The sequence below is a fragment of the Oryx dammah genome, unplaced genomic scaffold (assembly GCF_014754425.2).
Source record: "Oryx dammah isolate SB20612 unplaced genomic scaffold, SCBI_Odam_1.1 HiC_scaffold_2, whole genome shotgun sequence".
In the NCBI taxonomy this organism is placed as follows: domain Eukaryota; kingdom Metazoa; phylum Chordata; class Mammalia; order Artiodactyla; family Bovidae; genus Oryx; species Oryx dammah.
This window is the reverse complement of record NW_024070186.1, coordinates 16953220-16978703: the sequence shown is the minus strand read 5'-3', so window position 1 is coordinate 16978703 and position 25484 is coordinate 16953220. Positions and strand designations below refer to the sequence as shown.

General features: G+C 44.3%; 1 protein-coding gene across 1 annotated transcript in view; it reads right to left on the bottom strand.

Annotated features, from left to right (window-relative positions):
* DSCAM (DS cell adhesion molecule) overlaps positions 1-25484 on the bottom strand; it is a 695428-nt gene that overhangs the window by 211572 nt on the left and 458372 nt on the right. The window contains exon 11 of the mRNA XM_040249128.1: positions 18549-18722. Within this exon, the coding sequence (XP_040105062.1) occupies positions 18549-18722 (174 nt within the window). The remainder of the gene's footprint in view (positions 1-18548; positions 18723-25484) is intronic.

The window sequence follows — 25484 nt, the reverse complement described above, 5'->3', positions numbered from 1 at the left end:
GAGGAAAACATATATGTTTGAGACATTTTTACTGTGATCTTAAACGCTTTTTTGCTGGCCACTTTTGAACATGTTTGGTATTCGCCTAAGTGTTAGTTGCTAAGTTGTGTCTGACTCTTTGCAGCACCATGGACTATAGCCCACCAGGCTCCTCTGTCCATGGAATTCTCCAGGCAAGAATACTGGAGTGGGTGGCCATTTGTTTCTCCGAGAGCTCTTCCTGTCCCAGGGATCGAACCCCAATCTCCCGCATTGAAGACAGATTCTTTACCATCTGAATCATCACCTTTCAACTTCAGGCATTCATCTGCAGAGGCCTCTCCATCTGAGACACCAGTTACAGGGCCACCTGGTCCTCAAAAGAACACTGGACAAGAAGGTAACACGGCTGCTACCACCTACACCGTATGCTGTGGGTTGAAAGTTTGTGTCCTGCTGAAATTGAAACCTTAACCTTCCATGTGAGTGTATTTGAAAATAAGGCTTTTATGAAGTCATTAAAGTTAAATGGGGCTTCCCTGCTGGGTCAGCAGTAAAGAATATGCCAGCAATGCAGGAAATGTAGGTTTGATCCCTGGGTTAGGAAGATCCCCTGGAGAAGGGCATAGCAACCCACTCCAGTATTCTTGCCTGGAAATCCCTTGGACAGAGGAGCCTGTTAGTCCATAGGGTTGCAAAGAGTCAGACACAACTAAGCAAGTAACCCAGTAGGGTGGGTGGGCTGTGTGTGTGTATGTATGGGCTTCTCCTGTGGCTCAGCTGGTGAAGAATTCACCTGCAATGTGGGAGATCTGGATCGTGGGTTGAGAAGATCCCTTGGAGAAGGGAATGGCTACCCACTCCAGTATTCTGGCCTGGAGAATTCCAAGGACTGTATAGTCCATGGGGTCACAAAGAGTTGGATATGAGTGTGTGTGTGTGTGTGTGTGTATAAAACAGAATCACTCTGCTGTACATGTGAAATTTCACTATACTTCAAGTTTTAAAAATGCACAGAATCTACTTTCTTATGTACTTTGTTTTCTTTTTTAACCTAGTGAAAGGCAGTGGAGAAGAAAAGAAATGAGCATTTTTACCAAGGCAGGTTTCACATGGGTTACCTGTAAGCAGGAGATGTCATTTGCAGGGATCAATGCAAAATGAGCATGCAGAGGCCCTTGTGTAAAAACTGTTCAGAATTTCCAGACCAGGACAACACCGCACTGATTCGAGCACGGGCTTTTCTGAATGCTGGGACCTGAAAGATGCATGGGCTGCCCTGCCCAGCACACGGTACCTCTCAAGATTCTAGAACATGTTTCACTCTTGCACCTGTGCTCCTGGATAAAAGTCCATGACTTTGGAGAGTGCAGGGTGAACTCCCTGTCTGGCAGCCCCTCACCTCCGTGTCATAGGAAGGGCTGCGACAGTGACCCGTGCTAGGGGCTGAGGGAGGGACCTCTCAGGAGTCTGCGTGCATTTCCCATCTATGATGGTCCTTTAGGCCTGTTAGCCCCAGGATGCCCAGCCAAAGGGAAACAGAAAACAAAGGCACCTCCATGTCCACATGGATTCTGCCTTTCACCATAGACAATGCATGGGGAGACCATGTCTTCACAGATATAGTCAGGTGGAAATTGACTGTTTTCTCCTCATGGCCCAGAAGCCTATGTCTCCTATCATATGGCTCCAGCAGAAGTTATTAAAATTCACAACTGCGCTGCCATCAGCTATTTCCTGTTTAGTCACTCTCTTAACCTCCTTTTCCCATTTTGCATTTCCTTTTACAGGATGAAGTCCTGTGGGGTCTCAGAGATAAACTCCGAGAGAATGAGAGCCACTGACAGTGTTCTTCATCAAAGGTCTGGATGTCGAAGCTTCAGAGATGAAGGAACAGCCCCTGCTGGTGGGAACCTGCTTCGATGGGGGTGGGTGGGGCGTGTGGGGGGGATGTCAGGCAGGCAAAAAGGCCATGGGGGTGATAAGATGTGCCTTTTATAACAGGCTCACTTTTCTCCAGCAGCCAGTAGAGGAGTGGATGGAAGCACTGTTTTAAAAAGCAAGAAAGCTCAGTGCTGTTGTGATTTGCATGCAGAAGAGCTCACGTCCTTGCAATTATTTCACAAGGCAGTGTCCAGTCCACTGATGGCCAAGGGCTCAGCCTCACAGTCTGGCAAGGCACTAGGAATCCACAGGAGGGAAACCAAGAGAGGGAAAGAGGGGTGCTCCTGCCTTCCACAGCTACCTCCAGCCCACTCCCTTCTGCCCCATTGTCCTGAGGATACCCAGCTGCTGCGGAATAGCTGGGAGGGAAAGTCAACAAAGGATCACCACCCCCCACCCCCCGACTTTCAGCATGATTTATTGGTGTTTGTGTCTTGCGGCTGCAGCTGCCTGTCAGGGTGATGACACACGATGGGTGATTAAAGTGCATGTCCTCAAGTCAAAGCTGAGCTGATGGTTGGAACAGGCAGTAAACAGCCCTGGGAGCTTGCTTATCCCTCCAATGACAGGACCTTATTAGGACAATAGGGAGGCTATTATCCTAATAAGAGGAAGCCTTGTATCCCGGAACCTTCTTATGTTTGCAGGATTTACCTGAGCTCTTTATGGATGGCTGAGAATGTAGCCCCATTCATCCTAGTTTGCTGGGCATCTGTGTGGCCTCTGTGGACCCCCGCCTCCACCCTTCCCGCAGGGAGACCCATGGGGTGAGGAACAGGCAGGGAAACTTTGCCAGGCACCCTGAGCATGGTCTGCCTCTTTCTGTGTCTCTCTCCATGTTGATGCTGGCAGGAAGGATGGCCAGGGCAGTCAGAGCTCATAAATTTTCCTTCTCTTGATCCCAGGAGTCAAGGGGTAAAGAAGACATTGTATGTGAGCCTCACTGAGCAGGGAAAGTACACCTCGGGTTTGCTATGGGTTCCAAGCCCCTCATTCTTCTGAAACTGGGTGGACCCATGATGCCTTCTGCTGTCACATGACCTAGTCATGAGTCGGATGGGGGTGGTGGAGGGAGAACAGTCTTTGAGCTCCAGTGAGATCCAGGTTCCTATTCCCTTAAAGATTCAGGAAGAATGTCTAGGGCTTCCCTGGTGGCTCAGTGGTAAAGAATCCACTTGCCACTTCAGGAGACACAGGTTTGATCCCTGATCCGGGAAGATAACACATTCCTTGGGGCAACTAAGCCTGTGCACCACAATTACTGAACCTGTGCTTTAGAACCCGTAAACCGCAACTTCTGAGTCCACGAGCCACAACCACCTAAGCTCTCGTGCCCTAGAGCCCACGCTCTGCAACAAGAGAAGTCACTGCATTGAGAAGCCTGTGCGCCTCAACTAGACAGTAGTCCCCACTTTCTGCAACTAAAGAAAAGCCCGTGTAGCAACGAAGACCCAAAAGAAAGAGAGAAAGTGAAGTCACTCAGTCGTGTCCGACTCTTTGCAACCCCGTGGACTGTAGCCTACCAGGTTCCTCCATCCATGGGATTTACCAGGCAAGAATACTGGAGTGGGTTGCCATTGCCTTCTCCAGAGCAGATGATAAAAAGACCAAGTAGCTGAACATGGGGATCTGTGAGTACCTTCATCTGGCCAAGATGCTGGGGGTAAGACAAGAGCAGGTGAACCTGCACCATGCTGTCTGGATGTCCCAAATCTCCCACCCGCCTGGCTCCCCTGCTGGAAGGGAAGGGATTCCCTCGCTGCCTGCATGGGTACAGGGAAGCCCTGCTGGCTGGCAAGCCAGAGCAGCGTTTCTGGGCAACAGACAGCACGTTGCTCTTCTGACACCTTGGGTGAGATTCTGCTGCTGCTGCTGCTGCTGCTGCTGCTAAGACACTTCAGTCATGTCCGACTCGGTGTGACCCCATAGATGGCAGCCCACCAGGCTCCCCGTCCCTGGGATTCTGGAGTGGGTTGCCATTTCCATCTCCAGTGCATGAAAGTGAAAACTGAAAGTGAAAGTGAGTGACTGCTCAAGTCTTGTCTGACTCTTAGCGACCCAGTGGACTGCAACCCCCCAGCTCCTCCATCCATGGGATTCTCCAGGCAAGAGCACTGTGGAGTGGGGTGCCAGTACATGACCTCAACTAGATGCCAGCACTTCCTCTCACTAAGGAGCAGGGTCCCCTGGGGTGGGGCCTGAGTGCAGGGCTGACATACAGGGTTGTCCTGATGTTAATTCTATGGCTGTTCTGGCTCCATCCTAGGTACCCATCCTCTGGGCTTATCCAGGAGGAAAAGGCTTAGAAAGGGCTGGAATGCTTTCTTAGCTGGAGAGGGTTCGATGGATGGAGCACAAGGGGGCTGGACAGAGTAGACTCCTGCCCGATGGTACAGGTGCTCCCACCCAGCAGAGAGCTGTTTGGCAGCCTGGAGGGTGGCACGGGTGCCTGTACTGAGACCAAGGAGGTGGGGGAGACCAGGGACAAGAAGCCTGTTCTCAAGACCCAACACCCAACACAACCAAAAATAAATAAATCAATAAGTAAAAATTATATAAAAAAGAAGAATGTCCAGGGGGAGTGAGTGAACATGGGCAAGACTTCCATACCCACCTTTTGGATGTCTGACTAGGAGGAGGGTTCAGCCCTAGTGACTCAGGCCAGGTGTGCCCTGCTCAGAATGTGGGGGCAGGGAAAACCTAAGGTGGAGAGAAAGCACGGAGCAGTGACTCAGACTCTGAAGAGCAGAACCAGAAAAGCAGGCACAGGGAGTGTGTGTGGTCTGTGACGGCGAAGATGTAATCCTCAGCTCTTCACTTCCTGCTGTGGGAGGAGTCCTCTGGACACTGAATTTTTAAGGCTAATACCGGAATTCTCAGGCAAACCAGGACCAGTTGATCAGTCTATACATATGACCTTGAGTTCCTCTTAACTTTCAGGATATCAGTTTTCTCATCTGAAACACTGCAAACAAAGTGAGTGACCAAAACTGCAGCCCTGTTGGAAATTAGCATATATTGAAAGTGTCTAAGTATGTTTTGTAGAACAATGTAGGAATTCTATCATAGTATTATGAAAAATATTCATGATATTTCAATTGGAATAAGATGCCTGTATAAGTAGTGAGTTCTCCATCAATAGAGGCATTCAAATCAAAGCTACATGAGCTTCTCACTGGGTTGTTGGAGGGAGTTGAAGCCTCAAGCAGGACTAGGGGACTTGGTGGGATCTCTCATTGCTGGGGACTTCAGACTTCTTGGATGGAGGGTCTGCAGCTTTGTGAACAAGGAGGAACCAATGCTGCAAGAGGTTCCTATAGGCTGTGCATGAATTTTGCTGTCACTCTGAAAGGTGGAGTGGGCCAGGTCTCCAGGGGCAGGGGTGCGATAGCACCTCTCTTTGCAGCTTGGGAGGCTGGCTTTGCAGCTTCAGGGCACCCACACTTGAAATGGCTGATGTTGACTGTGTAGCCACTGGCGTGATGGACATGGAGATGGGAGCCCCAAGTGGGGAAAGGCCACAGTGCCTGGACAGAACCCAGAGGTGGTGCTGGCTCCCAGGCAGGAGACCCCAATCCCTCCAAAGACTGTATCAAGGTTGGCCCTCAGAGCCAGACCACTGGCACTGTGCCTTGGGGTCAGGAGGCTTCCACGCACAAAGGGTCGGAGGTCTCAGTTGTGGCAGAGCTGATTCAGGTGAAGGCTGTGGTCTCCTTGTTGATTTTTAAGCCCAAGCACAATGTCACCTCTTGATTTTGCAGACTCTACTCACAGTGACCTTGACCTCTTGACCTTTGCATTTAAGTCTGAGACTGTGCATGTACCTGCAGGATTCTTCAATTCCACGGGCCAGGCAGCCAGAATGACCTAGGGAAGGCTAGGATTTCATTTTCTCTGTTCTGAGCTTCATCCAGTCAGCATCTGGGAACCTCAGCAGTATTCCTGTGTCTGTATCTCTGAAACACTCCTACAGAGGTGAAAGGTTTTGGTGTTTTAAGGAAAAGTCGGGGGCAAACTCCGGGAAACAGTGAGGGACAGGGAGGCCTGGCACGGGGCTGTCCATGGGGTTGCAGAGTCAGACACAACTGAACGACTGAGGGATGATAACAAAAACGCGTGCCTGTGTTAAGAATTTGCGAAAAGGGAGATGAAGACCATCAAGGCTAAGGAAGGACAGGTGGAAGCGGGAACGGCAGGTGTAAAGAGAGACGAGACGGTATATCGCACTGCAGGGTGAACTGGAGATAAGATTCCGTTATCTTGGTGCATTGTCTGTGGTTTACTTTATAATAGTTTTAAACCTCCATACTCAGAGTGGACGTGTGTGATGAACGGCTTGCTAACACAGTGCCCAATGCGAGCATGTCACATTTCCTTGAGAAGAGTCAAGCCAGAAGGGCTGAGTCCCCAGCCAGCCTCACCGTGGCCTCCTTTTATCTCTGCTGCTGATCAGGGAGAGGGCGACGCTCACAGGCAGGCACCGCTGCAGCGCCCGTGATGGCTCGGCCACTGGCCGCTGGGCTGCATGGGGTCAGGCTGGCGCTCCCAACCTCACAGCTAATGAGTACATTTGAAAGATTCCTGACAGGTGATGGCCACGGAGGCTGCTGGAAGTCATTAAGCACTGCTTCCATGAAGGCCTACGGCCGCACGTTCAAGATTCGGGTGGTAAAGGAATGAGAGGCTGGGTTGTGAGCATGCGTACTGGCCCTGGCATCTCCGAGGTGAGGCCTCCAGCCTCTCAGCACCAGACAGCTCGGAAGGGCCGGATGAGCCTCAGAGCTCGCCTAGGGTCAGCAGAGGGCCCCCTGCAGCTGCACCCCAATTCTATATCTGTCCTTCTTACTTTCTGGCCTCCCCCAGCCTTCTGGCTAAGACCAAGTGTAGTGTGGGGGCTTCCCAGGTGCCTCAGTGGTAAAGAACCCACCTGCCAGTGCAGGAGACATAAGAGATACAGGTTCCATCCCTGGGTTGGGAAGATCCTCTGGAGGAGGAAAGGGCAACCCACTCTAGTGTTCTTGCCTGAATAGTCCCACGGACAGAGGAGCCTGGCGGGCTACAGTTCATGGGGTCACAAAGAGTCAGACAACCGAATGACTGAGCACATAGGTGCTAATTCCAAGTGCTCTGTGGCCAGCTTCCTGCACCCAAATACAGGAGGTATTAAAGCATATTTCTATCTTTAAAATGGGGTCCTAAATGAAAAGGCAGCAAACCCCGAGGACCTGTTGAGAACATCCTTGGTTCTAACTCTGTATAAATGATGTCAGACTTACAGCCTGTCAGGATGGATGACTTCCTGGAGGCAGACCTTCCTGGGCTGCCGGCCATTGGCATCAAAGTCTGTTAGTCAGGGTCCTCTGGGGAAGGGAGCCGATCAGATGGCTGCTGCTGCTAAGTCGCTTCAGTCATGTCTGACTCTGTGACCCCATAGACAGAAGCCCACCAGGCTGCCCCTGGAATTCTCCAGGCAAGAATACTGGAGTGGGGTGCCATTTCCTTCTCCAGTGCATGAAAGGGAAAAGTGAAAGTGAAGTCACTCAGTTGTGTCTGACTCTTCGTGACCTCATGGACTGTAGCCTACCAGGCTCCTCCATTCATGGGATTTTCCAGGCAAGAGTACTGGAGTGGGTTGCCATTTCCTTCTCCCGATCAGATGGAGGTATAGGTAAATTCGTCTTGAGGAGCAGCGTCATCATAACGAAGGCTGGGGGCAGGCTGGAAGCGGGCAGGCTGGAGACTCAGGGAAGGGTCACCTTTGCAGCTATAGTGAGAAGGTAGCCTGGAGGCAGAAGTACTTCTCCCTCTGGGCAGCTCCATCTGTTTTTGTGAAGGAGTTTCAACTGATTGGATGAGGCCCACTCACATTATAGAGCAAGGGTCCCTAACCTCCAGGCCACAGACTGGCACTGGCTGGCGGCCTGTTAGGAACCAGGCCACACAGCAGGAGGTGAGCAGCAGGCTAGTGAGTGAACCGTCACCTGTATTTATAGCCACCCTCCATTGCTCATGTTACCACCTGAGCTCAGGTGAACAAGCTCAGGGCTCCCACTGATTCTTCATTATGGTGAGCTGTATATTTATTTCATTATATATCACAGTGTAATAATGGTAGAAATGAAATGCACAATAAATGTAACATACCAGAATCATCCCCAAACCAGCCCCTTACTCCCGCCCTGGTCTGAGGAGAAAAGTTGTCTTCTATGAAACTGGTCCCTGGTGCCGAAAAGGTTGGGGATCGCTGCTATAGAGAGTAATCTGCTTTCCTCAGAGTCTATTGATTCAAATGTAAATCTCATTGTGATGCTGGAGAAGACTTCAGAATCCCTTGGACAGCAAGGATATCAAACCAGTCAATCTTAAAGAAAATCAACCCTGAATATTCACTGGGAGGACTGATGCTAAAGCTGAAGCTCCAATAGTTTGGCTACCTAATGTGAAGAGCCTGGAAAGACCCTGATGCTGGGAAAGATTGAGGGAAGGAGGAGAGGGGGCAGCAGAGGATGAGATGGTTCAGTAGCATCACTGATTCAATGGACTTGAATCTCCAGGAGATAGTGAAGTTCAGGGAAACCTGGTGTGCTACAGTCCATGGGGTTGAAAAGAGTTGGTCACAACTTAGCAACTGAACAACAACAACTCACCCAAAAAATACTTTCCTAGAATCATCTAGACAGGTGTTTGACCAAAACTGGGCACCATAGTCTAACCAAGTGGACATACATTAACTGTCACAAACTCACCACTGGCCAACCTGGCACCACACACACTTCTTTACACCATGTTTATTCTCTGAAAAATACAATATAGCAGGGCCATACTTCCACTTAACATGATGTGACTATCTTATGGAATAACACGCGTCGGTGCGTACTCAGTCCTGTCCTACTCTTTGCGACCCCATGGACTGTAGCCCTCCAGGCGCCTTGTCCGTGCGATTTCCCAGGCAAGAGTACAGGAGCGGGTTGCCATTTCCTTCTCCAGGGGATCTATCTTCCCAAACCAGGGATCGAACCCACGTCTCCTCCATCTCCTGCATTAGTATGCAGATTCTTTACCACCAAGCTACCTGGGAAGCCCCTGTGCTCCTCCATAATAGTCCCTAAAATCAACAGCTAAATGGACAGATGCACACATGTGAACACCTAACATAGGGGCTGGAATCACTTGGCTAAGCATGTGAGGATTTACATAAATAAGTGGGAAAATATATATATTTAAAGGCCCACTGCTCACACCCTCTCTGTCTTTCTGATGCAGCCACATCTGGAGCTGCAAAGAGCAGATGGCTGGTCCCTGCCCTGGTGGCCACAGGCACCCCTCCGTGACCCACCCTTGCATTACAAATGTTCATCAGTGTTCTCATGCACTGTCTTTGGACATGTCCTAACATGAGTTGTTCAGATTGTCCCTGAGGAAGGTCAAACCTGGGAGACCCCAGGAGAAAAGTGAGCTTATAGCCCAGATACCTGCACGCAACGTGGCATTAACTGTCACAGGGGAACCTCCAAGCCTCCCCTTGCCATAAGCTTATTTCCATGCACCTGTTCACAAGACGAATGACAGACCAGATGAATTGGTGGAGCTTATGATAAAACTGGTCTGGTTTTATTTATTTACCAGGGAACTATTTAAATTGGGGTATGAATTAGTAGTAAAAGCCTATTAGCTTCATCTACAGAGAGCAGAGTTAAGGACTGCCAAGGCAGTTAGAAAATTAGAGGGAAATTCTAGAAAGAAGGGAGTCACAGAGAGTGAAAGTCCCAATATTTTCATATATTATCTGCCCAAATCTTGGAAGACTACTAAACAATGCAAAAGGTCACAGGGTGACCAAGAGGGGGCTCCTGTGGGCAGCTAGGCAGTGACCAGGTAGGTCTGCAGGCATCTCAGTGGATGCCAGTATGGAGGGCGACAGATAACTGAGGACCCAGAGTGCTGGTACCACCCTGCCCCCCCCAGAAACCTTGAAACAGCAGACTATCCCAAACTGGCAAAAATAACTTCAGCTGCTGAGTAGAAGGGTGCCCCCAAACAGAAGAAGGAGGAAAAAGAAGTAAGGAGGGAAAACACATGTTCTTTCCCACAGAGGATACTAGTCTGGTGACATTGAAAAGATGCTGTTGGTGTCCTTCACTCTCCATCCACCAGGGACTGACCCCCGCTCTGGGATGTGCCCGAGGTCCTCAGCTTGCCATTGACCCTCAGCTGTCATTCCTTCGCAGACCCCCACTCCCCTAACCCAGAGCAGCGTGCTGGATGAATTCCGGTTTAGACTGGGTTGCTCAACCCAAATAGGACCCCTCCGTCCCTCAGGGGTGTTGTGCTCAGCCTGACTTTCTGGGAGAGGAGCAGTGATAGTGGAATTGAGTCCCATGACCTGCTGTCTGCTTCCTATTTAGTTTGGATGCTTCCAGCTGTAAGTGAGAATACCCTGACCCATACTGGCTGAGACAGCAAAGCCATCAAATAACTGGTCCTCTCAGACAATGATGAAATCGGAGGTGGGGAGATTGCAAATGCAGTAGATCAGGGACAAATCTCTACTTTTCTGTTTTTCTTTTTAACAGTAGAAAAAGCACACAACTTTATTCAATTTTACATGCACGGGAGTTCACAGGAAAAAAAAAATGAAGCTCAAAGAAATGGCTAGACTCAGGGGCTTATGTAGCCTTTTAACAAAAAAAGAGGGGTTGGGCTTAAAGGGTCGATGAATTATGGGGAAGTGGCTAGGAAGTATACGGGGTTACTAATGGAAAACAAGGACTTTTTTTTGTTTTTATTCTACCTTCCTTTATGTATTGGTTTTATCCTCAAGAAAATGCCAGTGTCGCCACGAATCAAGGTGTCACCTCCAGATAGGGTCAAGAATTAAAAGATGTGTATCTCTTGCAGAGTCCACTATGAAGACTAGGGAAATCTTTTCAGGATGATCACACAACTCTTCTACATTTCATTGACCAAAATTGGTCACATGCTCATCCTTAAACCAATCGTGCTCAAAGGGAATGGGCTGCCCTTGGTTGGTTCAGACTAGAGTTCACATCCACCTGTTCAGACAGGTTGGGATTTACCTGCTGGGGCAGGTGACCTAGCTGCTGTGTTTGCTCTGAGTCAAACACAAGACTTAGCCAAACATCTCTACTGTCACTCAGTGCATGCAGGGATATCATTTAAAAGTACCACAAACTGGCAGTTTAAATAACAGAAATCTATTCTGCTACAGTTTTGGAGCCTGGAGTCTGAAACCAAGGTGTGGGCAGGGCAGTGTTCTCTCTGAAGGACTGAGGGAAGCATCCTTCCTGCTTCTGCTGGCTTCCCTTGGCCGAGGAAGCCCAAGTCCAACGTCTTGTCTTCAGATGGCTGATTCCCTCCATGTCTGTGTCCAAATTTCCCCTTTTTGTATAACACCAGTCCTACTAGACTGAGGTCCACAGGACTCCAGTAATATGTCCTTCTACACATTTTATCTATTAAAAATCCTATTTCCAAACAAGGTTATAATTGAGGGTACTGGGGTTAGGACATCAACCTATGAATTTTAGGAGGACACAATTTAACACTTTATATATAGAGAGGAGGGGAACTGAAATTGAGGCTGGCGACAAATCGTAGTTGCTCTAGTAGCCTTCCCATCTCTCAGATCCCCTCTTAACACCAAGAACCTTCAGCTGGTGGGACTCCAGGCTCAGTGAAGATGTGAAATGCAAACGTTCAGCTGCTCTCCCTGGCAGGAGCCAGCACCCACCATCGGCAATACAGCCACTTGGCGGGGGCGGGGGGGGGTCCCGCCAGCTAACAGGTCCCTCCACTTCTCCATGCTTCCTTTTTCAGGCTCTGCTCCATCCTCTGCTTCTGACACAGACATCATCACGAAAGCTGCAAAGTTGCTTTTGTGAACTGGACTTCAGATGGGAAGGGCAAGGACTATGAGCCTGCACATACATGTATGTGTTGGATACTGTGGAGGGGGCCTGGTGGGCCCCACAGTTAGGAAAGTGTGTAAACTGGGTGATTTTGAATCAGGACACCTCGTAGTCTATTGGAGGCACTGACCCATCTTGGGGGGTGTAATTTAGGAATCATGATGATGACACCAGTAGTCACAGCCTCCAGCTCAACAACAGCTGCCCTCACCCTGCACCAACCACGTGTCTGGCTGAGCCCTCACACGTGATGGTTCACTGCAGCCACAGAGAGAGGTGTGTGCACTGCCTCTGTGTTTCTCAGTCCTGGAGACAGGGTGAGTCACCTGCATAGCGCACTGGGCTAGACCAGACAGAACCCAGGCAGCGGGTCTGGAGCCTGACTGCTGATCTCAGGGTGTTCATACATGCCTTTGATCCATTTATGTTTCACCAGCCCCAAGGCTGCACTACAAATATGGATGTGCTCTTTCATTTGATAAAGAAATATCAAAACCTAGTTTTCCGTAATAGCTAGTTTGCCACGGGTTCATGGTTGTTTATTCCTCTTCCACCTGCATGACCCTATCGTTGTGGGCTTGTAGCTTCCAGCCCGATGTTCTGAAATATTTGCCTGAAAAGTACAACACACAGTCTTCATTTGAGGCCATGCGGGCCTTGATTTTCTAGAAAAGTCATGCTGACCTTTTTTGCTTCATGAATCCCTTTGAGGATATCACGAAGGCTACATGTTCCGCACCCCCCGCCCCAGATAAACATACATTTTTACATATGGTTTCAAGGGATTGCGTAACCCCATGGCATCATTCACAATCCTCCAGGGCTCAGGAAATCAAGGTTCAGAAGGTTTGATTTAGAAGCTCTCTGAATTAAAATAATAGAGGGAAAGTAGCATTAGACTAAGACACACATAAGCTATCTTGACAGTTTAAGGAACTCAAAATTTTAAATGGTCCTTTGGACAGTAAGGAGATTAAATCAGTCAACTCTAAAGGAAATCAACTCTGAATATTCATTGGAAGAACTGATGCTGAAGCTCCAATAATTTGGCCACCTGATGCAAAGAGCCGACTCAGTGGAAAAGACCCTGATGCTGGGAAAGATTGAAGGCAGGAGAAGAAGGAGGTGACAGAGGATGAGATGGTTGGACAGAATCATCTACAGGAATGTGAGCATGGTCCAGAAGATGGTGAAGGACAGGAAGCCTGGGCTACTGCAGTTCATGGGTTCACAAACAGTCAGACACGACTGATCGACTGAACAACAGCAGAGCATTCAAATGTGAGTCTGCTACTTCTGTGAGCCCCAAACAAAGAGAAAACACAAACCTGCATCTCTTATGCTTGGAGTATAGAGTGGCCTTTCAGAGTGACCAGGGGAACCTGGGAGCGCCCTGTGGGGTGGTCTCAGGCCATCATTTCCTCCCTGGGGGTCAGCCTGGGGTAGTGCTCCTTCCTCCCCCCAGAGCATCACAGGGCAAGGCTGCAGGTGTTTGTGGGTGAACCTGTGGGTCCTGAGGAGGCACATGAGTGCAGGAAGTTGCAGGGGTTGAATGGACTATCCAAGAGTGGATATGAACAGATTCTATTTGGGGCGGTGGTGTAGAGTGATGAAATATTGTATTCCACCCCAACACCCACTCTGGCAATAACAGGACAAGAGGTAGCCTGAGGTCAAATCATGTTACTGTCCAGAAACAGCCAGGACCTGGGGACTGTCTGACCGGAGTTGCTGCATGCACACTCAAGCGTCCCTACATTCTGGGAACATGGAGATCAGATGGCATGGGATCCGGACACCTGCTCAGAGCGGGGGCCTGAGGACCAAGACTAGACTGGAACCTGTGGGTGGACTCTGGGATCCAGAGGTGGGGGAGGGTGGATTCCACGAATAACAGACTCTCCAGGGAAGCGCCTGCTCCTGTTTGATGAGGGATGCTTTATTGTATAGCATGTGGGGATCAGAAGGGACCTGTGAAAGTGGTGGATGAAAGAAGAGCTGCCTGGCATCGTGGGCTAGAGATCCACATGGAAAGCAGTGTTCCCGGAGGCACACAGGCTCAGATTGGCTGGGGCAGAAACCTGGGACAGTGGAGGCTGCAATTTTGGCACATGAGAAGATAGCTCTTCCACTTGAAAGATTCTACAGCTTCAGGAATTGTTTTCTTAGCACAAAAGACCACATTCCCCAGATCCCAAGTGGTCTCTGATGTGGGGGTGGGAGAGACTTCTGCAGCCCCTGATGGGCCTGGGGTGAGGGGTGTAGCATGGTCACCAGAGGCCAAATTTGATTCAAAGTCAAGCCTAGTTCCCCTGTCCTTTTAGCCAAAAGTCCTGAACATTATCTGGTGTTTTGGGTCCCTATCCCTGGGATGATCTTTCATAAATGATAAATCAGCAATGAGATGATAATGTTGAACCAGAAGCAGGAATACCAACAAAGCTGGAAGGATATGCACTGATTACTTTTTTATCTCATGATGGCTTTCTATCTCATGACCTTTCATTCCAAACGTGGTTGCCCGCTATCTTCCCTTCCCATAGCCTCTTTATGTCTGACTCCAAAATGGGAGACAGCAGAGAGGCACTCATAAAATTGCTTTATTATTAAAAAGTGGTGGGTTTTGAAATCATTGGAGTGGTGGTAAGAAAACTTCCCAGACAGGAAACCCAATCTGCGCCAGGACTTGGTTCCCAGCATCCACTGACTCCTCTTCCACACCAGGCTCTAGTAGTAGTGTTCGTGTCTTTAAAGTGTATGTAAAATCCAGCGCCAGCCTCCCTGGGCATCCGGAGTGTTCATCTGAGAAGCTGCCTTAATTTCCTGACAAACCCGATTGGGTAGAAAGCCCTGTCCTATTGCATTTAAAAATATTTGCAGACCAGTTTTCTTTTTTTTTTAATGACTTATAGAAAAGAGAGAATACTTAATATTTTTACTGAAGGCAGTGCAGTTTCTTTTGAAACATTAAAGAAATCGTGCCTGATGCAGGCCTGGGTAGCATCAGATAAGAAGAGTCCAGAACCTCTCTGCTGCAGTGTCAGGTATAATCCCACCATGGCTGCAGGGACGTACAAGCCTCTTGCTTGGCAGCTGGGTACCAACTCTGACTGTGCCAGGCCAGAGTGGAGGCCCTCCGTTCCCACTGCCTCCTGTTTTCCTGGTAAAAACTCTACACACCAACTGGCAGGCCTCCCATGACCATGTGCTGAGCCTAAACCTGTCAGTGTTCATAGACTTAATAGTGTTGTTAAGCAAATACATAAAGAGCAAGTACAAGCCATCCCTCTGTTAGCTGTTGTTTTTGTTTAAATGATATCACTGGAGCAACAGAGTCACTGTATATCCTCTGTCTCTGTGCTTTTATATCTCTTCATGAAATTATGTTTTTGCTTTTCAGAGTTTAAACATTATGCTTTTAGAGGGTTAAAGATACCAGATGCCTGAAGTTGAAATTATGTACAAAGCTTGTTGCTCAGTCACTCAGTCATGTCTGACTCGTTACGATCTCGTGGACTGCACTACGCTAAGCTTCCGTGTCCTTTACTGTCTCCTGGGGTTTGCTCAGACTCATGTCCATTGAGTTGGTGATGCCATCCAATCATCTCATTCTCTGTCATCGCCTTGTCCTCCCGACTTCAATCTTGTACAAAACTCCCCGAGGGTTATCAAGAACTGGTAAAATGAATTGTTTCATAAATGCACCTCTCTGCTAATAGTCTGTATGGTTTGAGAGACAGAAACTAAGATTGGCCAGCTCTAAGAACATCTGTCTTTGATGAACAAACACTCACTATGAAGTTTTTTCTCTGGTCCCCTCCACCCCTGGTACAACATTCAAACACAGTCACCTCTCACTTTGAGTCTTTCAATCTCTTATATCTGCTGTCTCTCCCTCCCGTGCCTCTGTTTACCCTCAACAACTCTATCTTTCGAATTGCATCCTGGTGTCCTGGGTGCTGTTCTGTAGTCACTGATTCTACAGGGGATGGGAACCTGTGTGTTCCAGGTATCCCACCTTCTGTCCTGACAGGGGTGCCCTCTGCTGGACCAGAGCTGTCCACACCCAGGCCTGATGGTTCCAAGGAGGGAAAGCCCATTAAGAGGAAGTAGACATCTTTGTGGTCACATGTCTACTATAATACCAGCACCAAAAGTATGGAGAGAGATGTGGGGAAACCTTCAATTTCTGCATTTTCAAATTCTACCCATTTTTAAAGATTTTTTTCACCCTGACACTTTCCTTAATCTCAAAATGATGGTGCTGTCCTCCTAGGCATCTCTGTGCACCTTACTCTTTTCCTTGCACTGTGATTAGCACGCTCTACTCCTGCCTTGCTGTCTCCTTTCTCAAAACATAAATTCTTTCATTCATGAAGGTGAGGTCCATGGTTGAGTGTATTTACATCCTTCAGAGGGTTCTGTATCTATTAGAGCCTAGATATGTATGAGTGGGATAGAAAAAAAATTTTTTTAAAAATATGTTATTCTTAACCACCTTGCTCAGGAGATGAGTGGTAATATTAATGAATGTGATTTTTGCAGGAAGATCCCCTAGAGAAGGAAATGGCAACCTGCTCCAGTATTCTTGCCTGGGAAATCCCATGGACAGAGGAGCCTGGTGGGCTATAGTCTAAGGGGTCCAAAAGAGTGTGACACAACTTAGCAACTGAATGATCACCACCACCAGTGAAATGCCTCAAACATTTGTTAGACTGGTGTAACTCAGTGAGCCAATGTTTTTAAAATGACCAATATAGTGTGTTACAGGCTTCCCTTGTGGCTCAGCTGGTAAAGAATCCTTCTGTAATGCGGGAGACCTGGGGTCAACCTCTGGGTTGGGAAGATCCCCTGGAGAAGGGAATGGCTACCTACTCCAGTATCCTGGCCTGGAGAAATGTACTGTACTATACATATACTGTATAGTCCACGGGGTCACAAAGAGCGGGACACAACTAAGTGACGTTCACTGTCACTTTCATCGTGTGTTATGAAATTGTGATTGTGTAAAGTTTCTATTTAAAGGGCAAGAAAGACCAATGGAATAGTGTAACCAAGTATGAAAATCTATTAATGTTATTTCAAATTCCACATGGTAGCTATTTTCTGGAAAACCATGACTGGTTGTGTTTTGGTATAGAATCACTGAAGAATATCCACAATTATCTGAGAAAGCTACTAAAATATTCTTTCCTTTTCTGACAATATGTCATACAAAGCTAAATTTTCTTTATTAATTCAACCAGAAAAATATATTTTAACAGTCTAAATGTTGAAAGAGATATCAGAACTGAACAGTCTTCTATAAAACCATATTTTAAAAGCATTTGTAAAAATGTAAAATGGTGCTCCTGTTCTCACTTACTGTTTTGGAAAATAGAATCATTTTTTCATTAAAATATGCAATTTTTTGCATGCAAAATTTTTTAAAATGTTAAAGCAATGCAAAACATATTCTTTTTGTTGGGGAAAGATGGATCAATATTGGTCAATGTTGGTCCTCAAATCTTGAGTTTCCTTCATATTTCATCAATTTATTATTTGTAAAAATTACCACTTCAACTTTGGATTTAAATGACTTTTTGTCCTCTAATTATTGCAAATCAGTTTCTCTAGAATATGACATTTAGCAGTCAAAATTATGTATTGATATGTCCACAATGTATTAATATTTCAAAGCAACCTTATTTCAGAACTATAATCTGTCCATGATACAAAAGTATAGCAATAGATAGCTTGATATGTTCATTGTCGTATTAGAAAAAGACAGATTAACTGGAATAAATTCTTAGTAAAATAGATTGGATACTAGACTTTGTGTAGCTAGTCTTTAAGTCTCTGTCTCTCTCACACATAGCACTGAAATTCACTGTTAAGTCCAATCTCCTAATAAATAATATGGTAGAGATCCTTGAAAACCTATACACAGCGTAGTTAAAATAAACAAGAGGAAGTCTGATTAAAGCTTGTGGTCAGGAAGAAATCTCAATCTATCCAGAAGAAAAGCATATAAATGAAGAAAGATGTAAGCCATTCACTGTAAACTAGATGTACAACCATTTGCTAGTGAGCAATGCTCAGTAGAAGCTGGTCTATTTTATGTCCTTTCTTTGGTGGTTTGCGACCAAAGTATAAAAATAATTTCACCCTTTCCTATAAGATTGTCAGCAACATGGACCCTAAATATAGTCCTACATGCTTTATCTTCTTGTAGGGATGTATGTTGATAATGAGGTTTCCAGTTTCTTGATTTTACAGTGATCTTAAAGAAGGAAATCTATGGACAAGCTTGCAAAAGACAAAAAGCATGAAGAGACCTCTGAAAAGAACACCTCTGAGACCACGCACTAGGCTTTTCCATGATAAAATCAACAGGAGAGAAATCTGGGTGCCAAAGGCAGCAACCCACTCATCTGCTGGGCTGCTCAGAGCCTGGACCCATGGCCAGGGGAGCAGAGGGAGAGAAGCCCAGGTCTCCCTGCCCTGGACACATATTCTGATGCACACTCTGCATATTCTGACAGTCGCTGGACTTCTACTATCCTCTTCAACTGTAAATTTAAGACAGGAAAGCATCAACCCCCCAGCTGCAACAAACCACATTTTGTTTTGTTTTTAAACAGTGTGTGTGGAGACCACTGAAAATGGAAGCCCCAGAGCCCTGTTTAGGTAAAATGAAGAGCTCGTCTTCCTTACTTTTCACCGTGAGGTACATGGACTTGCTGACGTCCGCGCCCACATCGTTGCTGACCTTGCACAGGTAGTAGCCACTGTCTTCTTCCACCACGTGCTTGATCAACAGAGACCCATTGCTGAGGACCTGAATTCGGCCATTCAGGGCAATCGGTTGGAACTGGGGAACCCCAGCACCTGGAATAAAATAAAATAAAGAGGAATGGTGATGCCAACAGGAGTAAATACAGGGAGACAATAACTCAAGGTCATCAGACCACAAAGGGGAGGTGACGGATGCTGAACACACATCCTAGCGGACAGGCACCTGATGTGCCAGGATTTTTTTTTTCTTTCTTCTGATAATGAAATTCTTGTTTAGGGAGAGACATGTTTATTTAAAATGATAGCATTTCAAACGTTGAGATGAACAGGAAGAGACCTTACAGATAGTTTCCACATAAAAAGCCAGATTTGATGAGCCTTAACTGGTTGATAAATTATTCACAGGAATCACAGTAGAATGACTACAGAAGTAGACATCTTGTGTGTAACTAACTTAATTTGTTGTGTTCCCAGGGACTTAAAATGAATGTAAACAAGAGTGCTTCAGGGGGAGGACATTTGAAGACTTCCCATGATGCACACATCTGAGACTACAAGGTGAATACTAATATTGCAGACTTCCCTTCTAAGCGTGGTCTAGAGATACAATGTATTATTAATACCATTTAATGTTATTAAATAAATGTTAGATCATTGCACTAAGACAGAGCACAATTAAAACACCTTAAAGTACTTGCATTCAAGGAGATATAGCCCAGATATCTATGCTATGATCATAAATGTGATCCATATAAAAGATCCATATGAAACTACTTTGAAAAATAAACCTAGAAATAATAAAACAGAAGACAAGGGAGGTTTCTGGGAAAACAGTAGTTGGATGAATCAGATGATACTACTGTGTTGCTTTTCCCCCTTCTGGGACTTAGGAGGCTGTGGTCTAGGCCTTGAAAGTCTAATAGGGTTTCTCTTATATTCTGATCTGAATCTGAAGATTTGGGGAGAATATCCACAGGTGAAGACAACTCCATCTTTCTAGAGAAAGCCCAAAGCATGGGCCAAATATGAGCTCTAGAGAAGAGCTGCTGGTTTCTGTGTACCCAGAACCTGAGTGGGACCTGAACAGGTGAGAGGTCACCCACTCATGTGGGAAACTTCAGACTTTGTGTATGGGGAAATGAAATGAGAGGGGATACAATTCTTCCTGTAGTTTCCCCTGTAACTCATCATTTACTTATTGGTGTCCTTCAGGTCACAGTAGCAGAGACTACTGCTGTGCCTCCTCTTCCCTGTTTCAGCTCCACCAAAGAGACAAAGGAAGTTAACTATGTATCTAAGGGGACCTCCACAATGAATCTGAAAGGCAAGCAGCATCGCTAAAGCAGGTAGGTTCTACCAAAAGAGAACTTCTAGAGAAGATACATGAACGAGTTCAAATTTAAAAAATAGAATTCCATTTCTGAAAAGGATGGAGAAAGACACAAAAGAATGTCACTTCCATTCTAACCACCAAAGGGAGATTGTTAATCTACAAAATCATACTTTTCTTGGAACGAATCACAGAGCAGAAGTCACAAGCAACTGGGTAAAGTTAGTCGCAAAGAATTTATAATATCCTACAAGGAGCTATGGCATATGTAAACAATCTCATGTTTGGTAGAGAGTGAGAGGACAAGATCCTGGACATATAAGCAGAAAGAAGTAAAGAACTGGAAATAAGTATAGCCCAATTCAGTTTCTACTCTTTTATGCATCAGAGTATTATAAGATAATAAAATATCGTAAGATACAAAATTAAAAAGAAATAAGCAAGCAGAAAGGACCAGAGAGGAAATCATCAACAGTCTTGAAAGCTTAGTATGAGGCTATCGAATAAGAACTTTATGACAACTATGACTAATAAACATAGACAGGTAAGGGATTCAGAAAGAACATTAAAACCATACAAAAGAAAAAGATAGATAAATAAAATGTTAGAAACAACACTGCTACAATATTAGATGTAAGGAATTCCTTAATCTAATTAGCAGATTGAATACGGTAGAGGAAATAATTAATGAACCGGAAGCTAGGCCAACAGAAATTATCCAAATTATAACAAAAAGTGCAAAAGAGTGAAAAAGACAGAATAGGTTGTCCTAGAGCTGTAGAACAATACCAAATATTCTAACATTGGGTAGTGACAGTCTCAAAAAGAGAAGATAGGGGCAGAAGAAATAATATTTGAAATATAGATGACTTTAATATCACTATCAATCATTTTGACTGAACTGAGATTTACAGAACTCTACATCCTAGAACAGCAGATTCCATGCTGGTTTTGAGTGCACATGGAACAGTTACCCAGAGAGATAGTATTTTAGGCCATAATAAAAAGTTCAATACATGTTATAAGATAAATTAATACAGATTATGTTCTAGGTCCAGAAAAACATCTATTTCTGCTTTATTGACTATGCCAAAGCCTTTGACTGTGTGGATCACAATAAACTGTGGAAAATTCTGAAAGAGATGGACATACCAGATCACCTGATCTGCCTCTTGAGAAACCTGTATGCAGGTCAGGAAGCAACAGTTAGAACTGGACATGGAACAACAGACTGGTTCCAAATAGGAAAAGGAGTACGTCAAGGCTATATACTGTCACCATGCTTATTTAACTTCTATGCAGAGTACATCATGAGAAACGCTGGGCTGGAGGAAGGACAAGCTGGAATCAAGATTGCCGGGAGAAATATCAATAACCTCAGATATGCAGATGACACCACCCTTATGGCAGAAAATGAAGAGGAACTAAAGAGCCTCTTGATGAAAGTGAAAGAGGAGAGTGAAAAAGTTGGCTTAAAGCTCAACATTCAGAAAACGAAGATCATGGCATCCGGTCCCATCATCTCATGGCAAATAGATGGGGAAACAGTGGAAACAGTGGCTGACTTTATTTTTCTGGGCTCCAAAATCACTGCAGATGGTGATTGCAGCCATGAAATTAAAAGATGCTTACTCCTTGGAAGAAAATTTATGGCCAACCTAGATAGTATATTCAAAAGCAGAGACATTACTTTGCCAACAAAGGTCCGTCTAGTCATGGTTTTTTCAGTGGTCATGTATGGTTTTTCCAGTGGTCATGTATGGATGTGAGAGTTGGACTATCAAGAAAACTGAGCTCTGAAGAATTGATGCACTGAAGAACTGTGGTGTTGGAGAAGACTCCTGAGAGTCCCTTGGACTGCAAGGAGATCCAACCAGTCCATCCTAAAGGAGATCAGTCCTGGGTGTTCATTGGTAGGACTGATGTTGAAGCTGAAACTCCAATACTTCGGCCACCTGATATGGAGAGCTGACTCATTTGAAAAGACCCTGATGCTGGGAAAGATTGAGGGCAGAAAGAGAAGGTGGACAACAGAGGATAAGATGTTTGGATGGCATCACTGATTCAATGAACGTGGGTTTGGATGAACTCTGGGAGTTGGTGATGGACAGGGAGGCCTGGCATGCTGCGGTTCATGGGGTCGCAAAGAATCGGACACAACTGAGTGACTGAACTGAACTGAACTGAACTGATGTTCTAGTTCCACAGAAAAACTAACATTGAGATTAATAACAGAAATGTATCTGGAAAAAACCTCAAATATTTGAAAATTAAACAATGTAATTCTAAATAACTCATGAGTCAAAGAAGAAATCACCTAAATAATTAGAAGATACATATATATATATATATAATATATAAATATACATATATTTTTGAGTTGAATAAGAATGTAAATGCAATATATCAAAATGCATGGAATGCAGTTAAAAGCAACACTTAGATGGAAGTTTGTAGCATTAATGTTTGTATTGGAAAAGGAAAAAGATCACACATCAGTGATCCTCCTTCAGAAGCTATTCAAAAAGAGCAAATAAAATCCAAAGTTAGGAGAAATAAGGAAATTAATAGAGAGGAAAACTGAAATCAACAAAATAAGAAAACAGAAAAAAACTAAAGAAAAAATCAATAAAACAAAAATATAGTTCTTCAAAAAAAAAACACGATAGATAATCCTCTATCAGGACTGATCAGGAAGAAGGGAGAGATAAAAGCTACAAATAACTATCATGAAAGAGGCTATCACTGCAGCCCTTACTTGAATTAAGAGGATAATAGAAAAATATTAGGAATAATTTTGTGCCAATAAATTCGAAAAGTTATATTAAATAATAAATTTCTGGGACAAAACAAACTCTCAAAGAACAGTCTGGAAAATTAGATAACCTTAATAGTCCCATATATATAAATACATTTAATTTATTGTTTAAAATCTCCCACAAGAATACTCAAAGCTGAGACAGCTTCAGTAGTGAGGTTAGCTAACACTTAAAGAAAAAAAATACCAATTCTACACGAAGTCTTTCAGAAAATACAAGAGGAAGGTGTACTTTATCACTGATTTTATGAGGCCAACATCATCTCGATACCAAAATCAAATAAATACCTTAGAACTACTGACCAAAATCCACAACGAATCCAGACATAAAAATCCTTAACCAAATGTTAGCAAGTTAGGTTTATCAACATATAAAAAAATATGTCATGAACAAGTGAAATTTAATCTAGGAATGCAAGGTTGGTTTAAATTCAAAGATTAGTTAATGAAATCCTTCATATCGACAAACCAACAAAAAAGCACAATATGATTACTTGAATGAATACAAAGAAAGAATAAAAAATATTTTATAGAATCCAGCAATCTGATAAGACCCTGATAAAAATCTCACAGTAAACTAGTTATAAAATGGAATAATTTGATAAAAGATTTGAAAAAAGTCACAACTAGCATCATTTTTTCACTCAATTGTAAAAACTAAATTATTTTCCACCAAAGATCAAGAAAGAGACAAGGAGTTCTGGTCTTGACATTTTTATTCAAGATTATTCTGAAGATTCTAGCAAGACCAATAGAAAAAGTAAAAGAAATAAAGTGCACATATATTAGAAAAGAAGAATGGAACTGCCTTCCCTCATGGATGACAGAATTATTTATAGATGATCAAAAGTACCTATAAAAAAGTTTCTAGAAAAACAAGTGAGTTTAACAAAGTCATAGAACACGTGGACACATCAAAATATAAAATTTAAAGCTAATTGTATCTATATATGTAACAGACAATTGGAAACTGAAATTTTTAAAAGGTGATAATGTTGCATTAAAGCATGAAATATTTAGAGATATATTTTAACAAGATAAGTGCAAGATTGGCCTACTGAAAACTGCAAAAGTTGTTGCTAACAATTATAGAAGACCTAAATAAATGGAGATGGAGCATTCACTATACTATGTTCATGGATAGAAATTTTCAATATTTTCACTGATTGGAAATCTTTTTCTATAAAAGGCCAAATAACAAATATTTTATGGTTTGCAATCTGTCACAAATATTTTATGTTTGCAAGTCTGTGACATTCCTTATTTCTGTCTCTGAAGCATGAAAGCAGTGATAGAAAATACATGTGTGCGTGGGTACTTAGTTGATCAGTCATGTCCGACTCTTGTGACCCCATAGACTGTAGCCTGCTAGGCTCCTCTGTCCCTGGGATTCTCCAGGCAAGAATACTGGAGTGGGTTGCCATTTCCTTCTCCAGGGGATCTGCCCGACCCAGGAATCAAACCCAGGTCTTCCGCACTGGAGGCATACTCTTTACTCATTGAGCTATGGAGGAAGCCAAATACATAAATCAGCACAATCATGTTTCAATAACATTTATTTACAAAAGCAGGTTTTGAGCAGGATTTGACTTGTGGTTCAATTTGGTGACATCTGATTTAAAGGTATTACTGACTAAAAAAAAAAAAAGTATATGGATGTAAGTGAAAGTGACTCAGTCATATCCAACTCTTTGGAATTCTCCAGGCCAGAATACTGGAGTGGGTAGCCTTTCCCATTGTCAGGGGATCTTCCCATTCCCGGGATCAAACCCAGGTCTCCCGCATTGCAGGTGGATTCTTTACCAGCTGAGCCACAAGGGAAGCCAAGAATACTGGAGTGGGTAGCCTATCCCTTCTCCAGCGGATCTTCCCAACCCAGGAATCGAACCGGGGTCTCCTGCTTTGCAGGCAGAGTCTTTACCAACTGAGCTATCAGGGAAGCCCATATGGAAGAATGTAAAGTTAGAGGAATGGTATATACTAACAATACTCACACATCTGCTTTAGTTCTTTATCTCATATATAATGTATGAAAGAGATTTATGTGGTGGCTTTGACAGCCTTTCATAACATCATTCTAATAGATAAATGGTTTTAATTCATCTTATTTATAAAGAATTCAAAATCAGGGATGAAAAAAACATTATAGTAGTTTTTAATGTTGAGTTTGCCAAAAAGTTTGTTTGGAAAGATGTCATGCAATAGTCATGGAAAAATGCAAACAAATGTTTTGGCCAACCCAATACTTTCAGTGTTACTTTCTTCAGTATCAGCTACTGATTGTTTTATAAAGTATGATGAAATTAACAAAATTATTCTTATTCCTACACCTTTTACTACTTGGGAATAGACCAAAAAATTATCAAAATGCATAACATGCAAAATTACAACAGAAACACATACAATATTAATTATTTAAAACTTAGTTCATATGAATATTCACAGAATATTTAAACAGATGTTTGATGGTTAATGAAAATATCTGCCATAAGGGTGGTGTCATCTACATAACTGAAGTTATTGATATTTCTCCCGGCAATCTTGATTCCGGTTTGTACTTCATCTAGACTGGCATTTTGCATGGCATACTCTGCATATAAGTTAAATAAGCAGGGTGACAATATACTGCCTTGATGTACTCCTTTCCCAATTTGGAACCAGTCCTTTGTTTCATGTCCAGTTCTAACTGTTTATTCTTGACATGCAT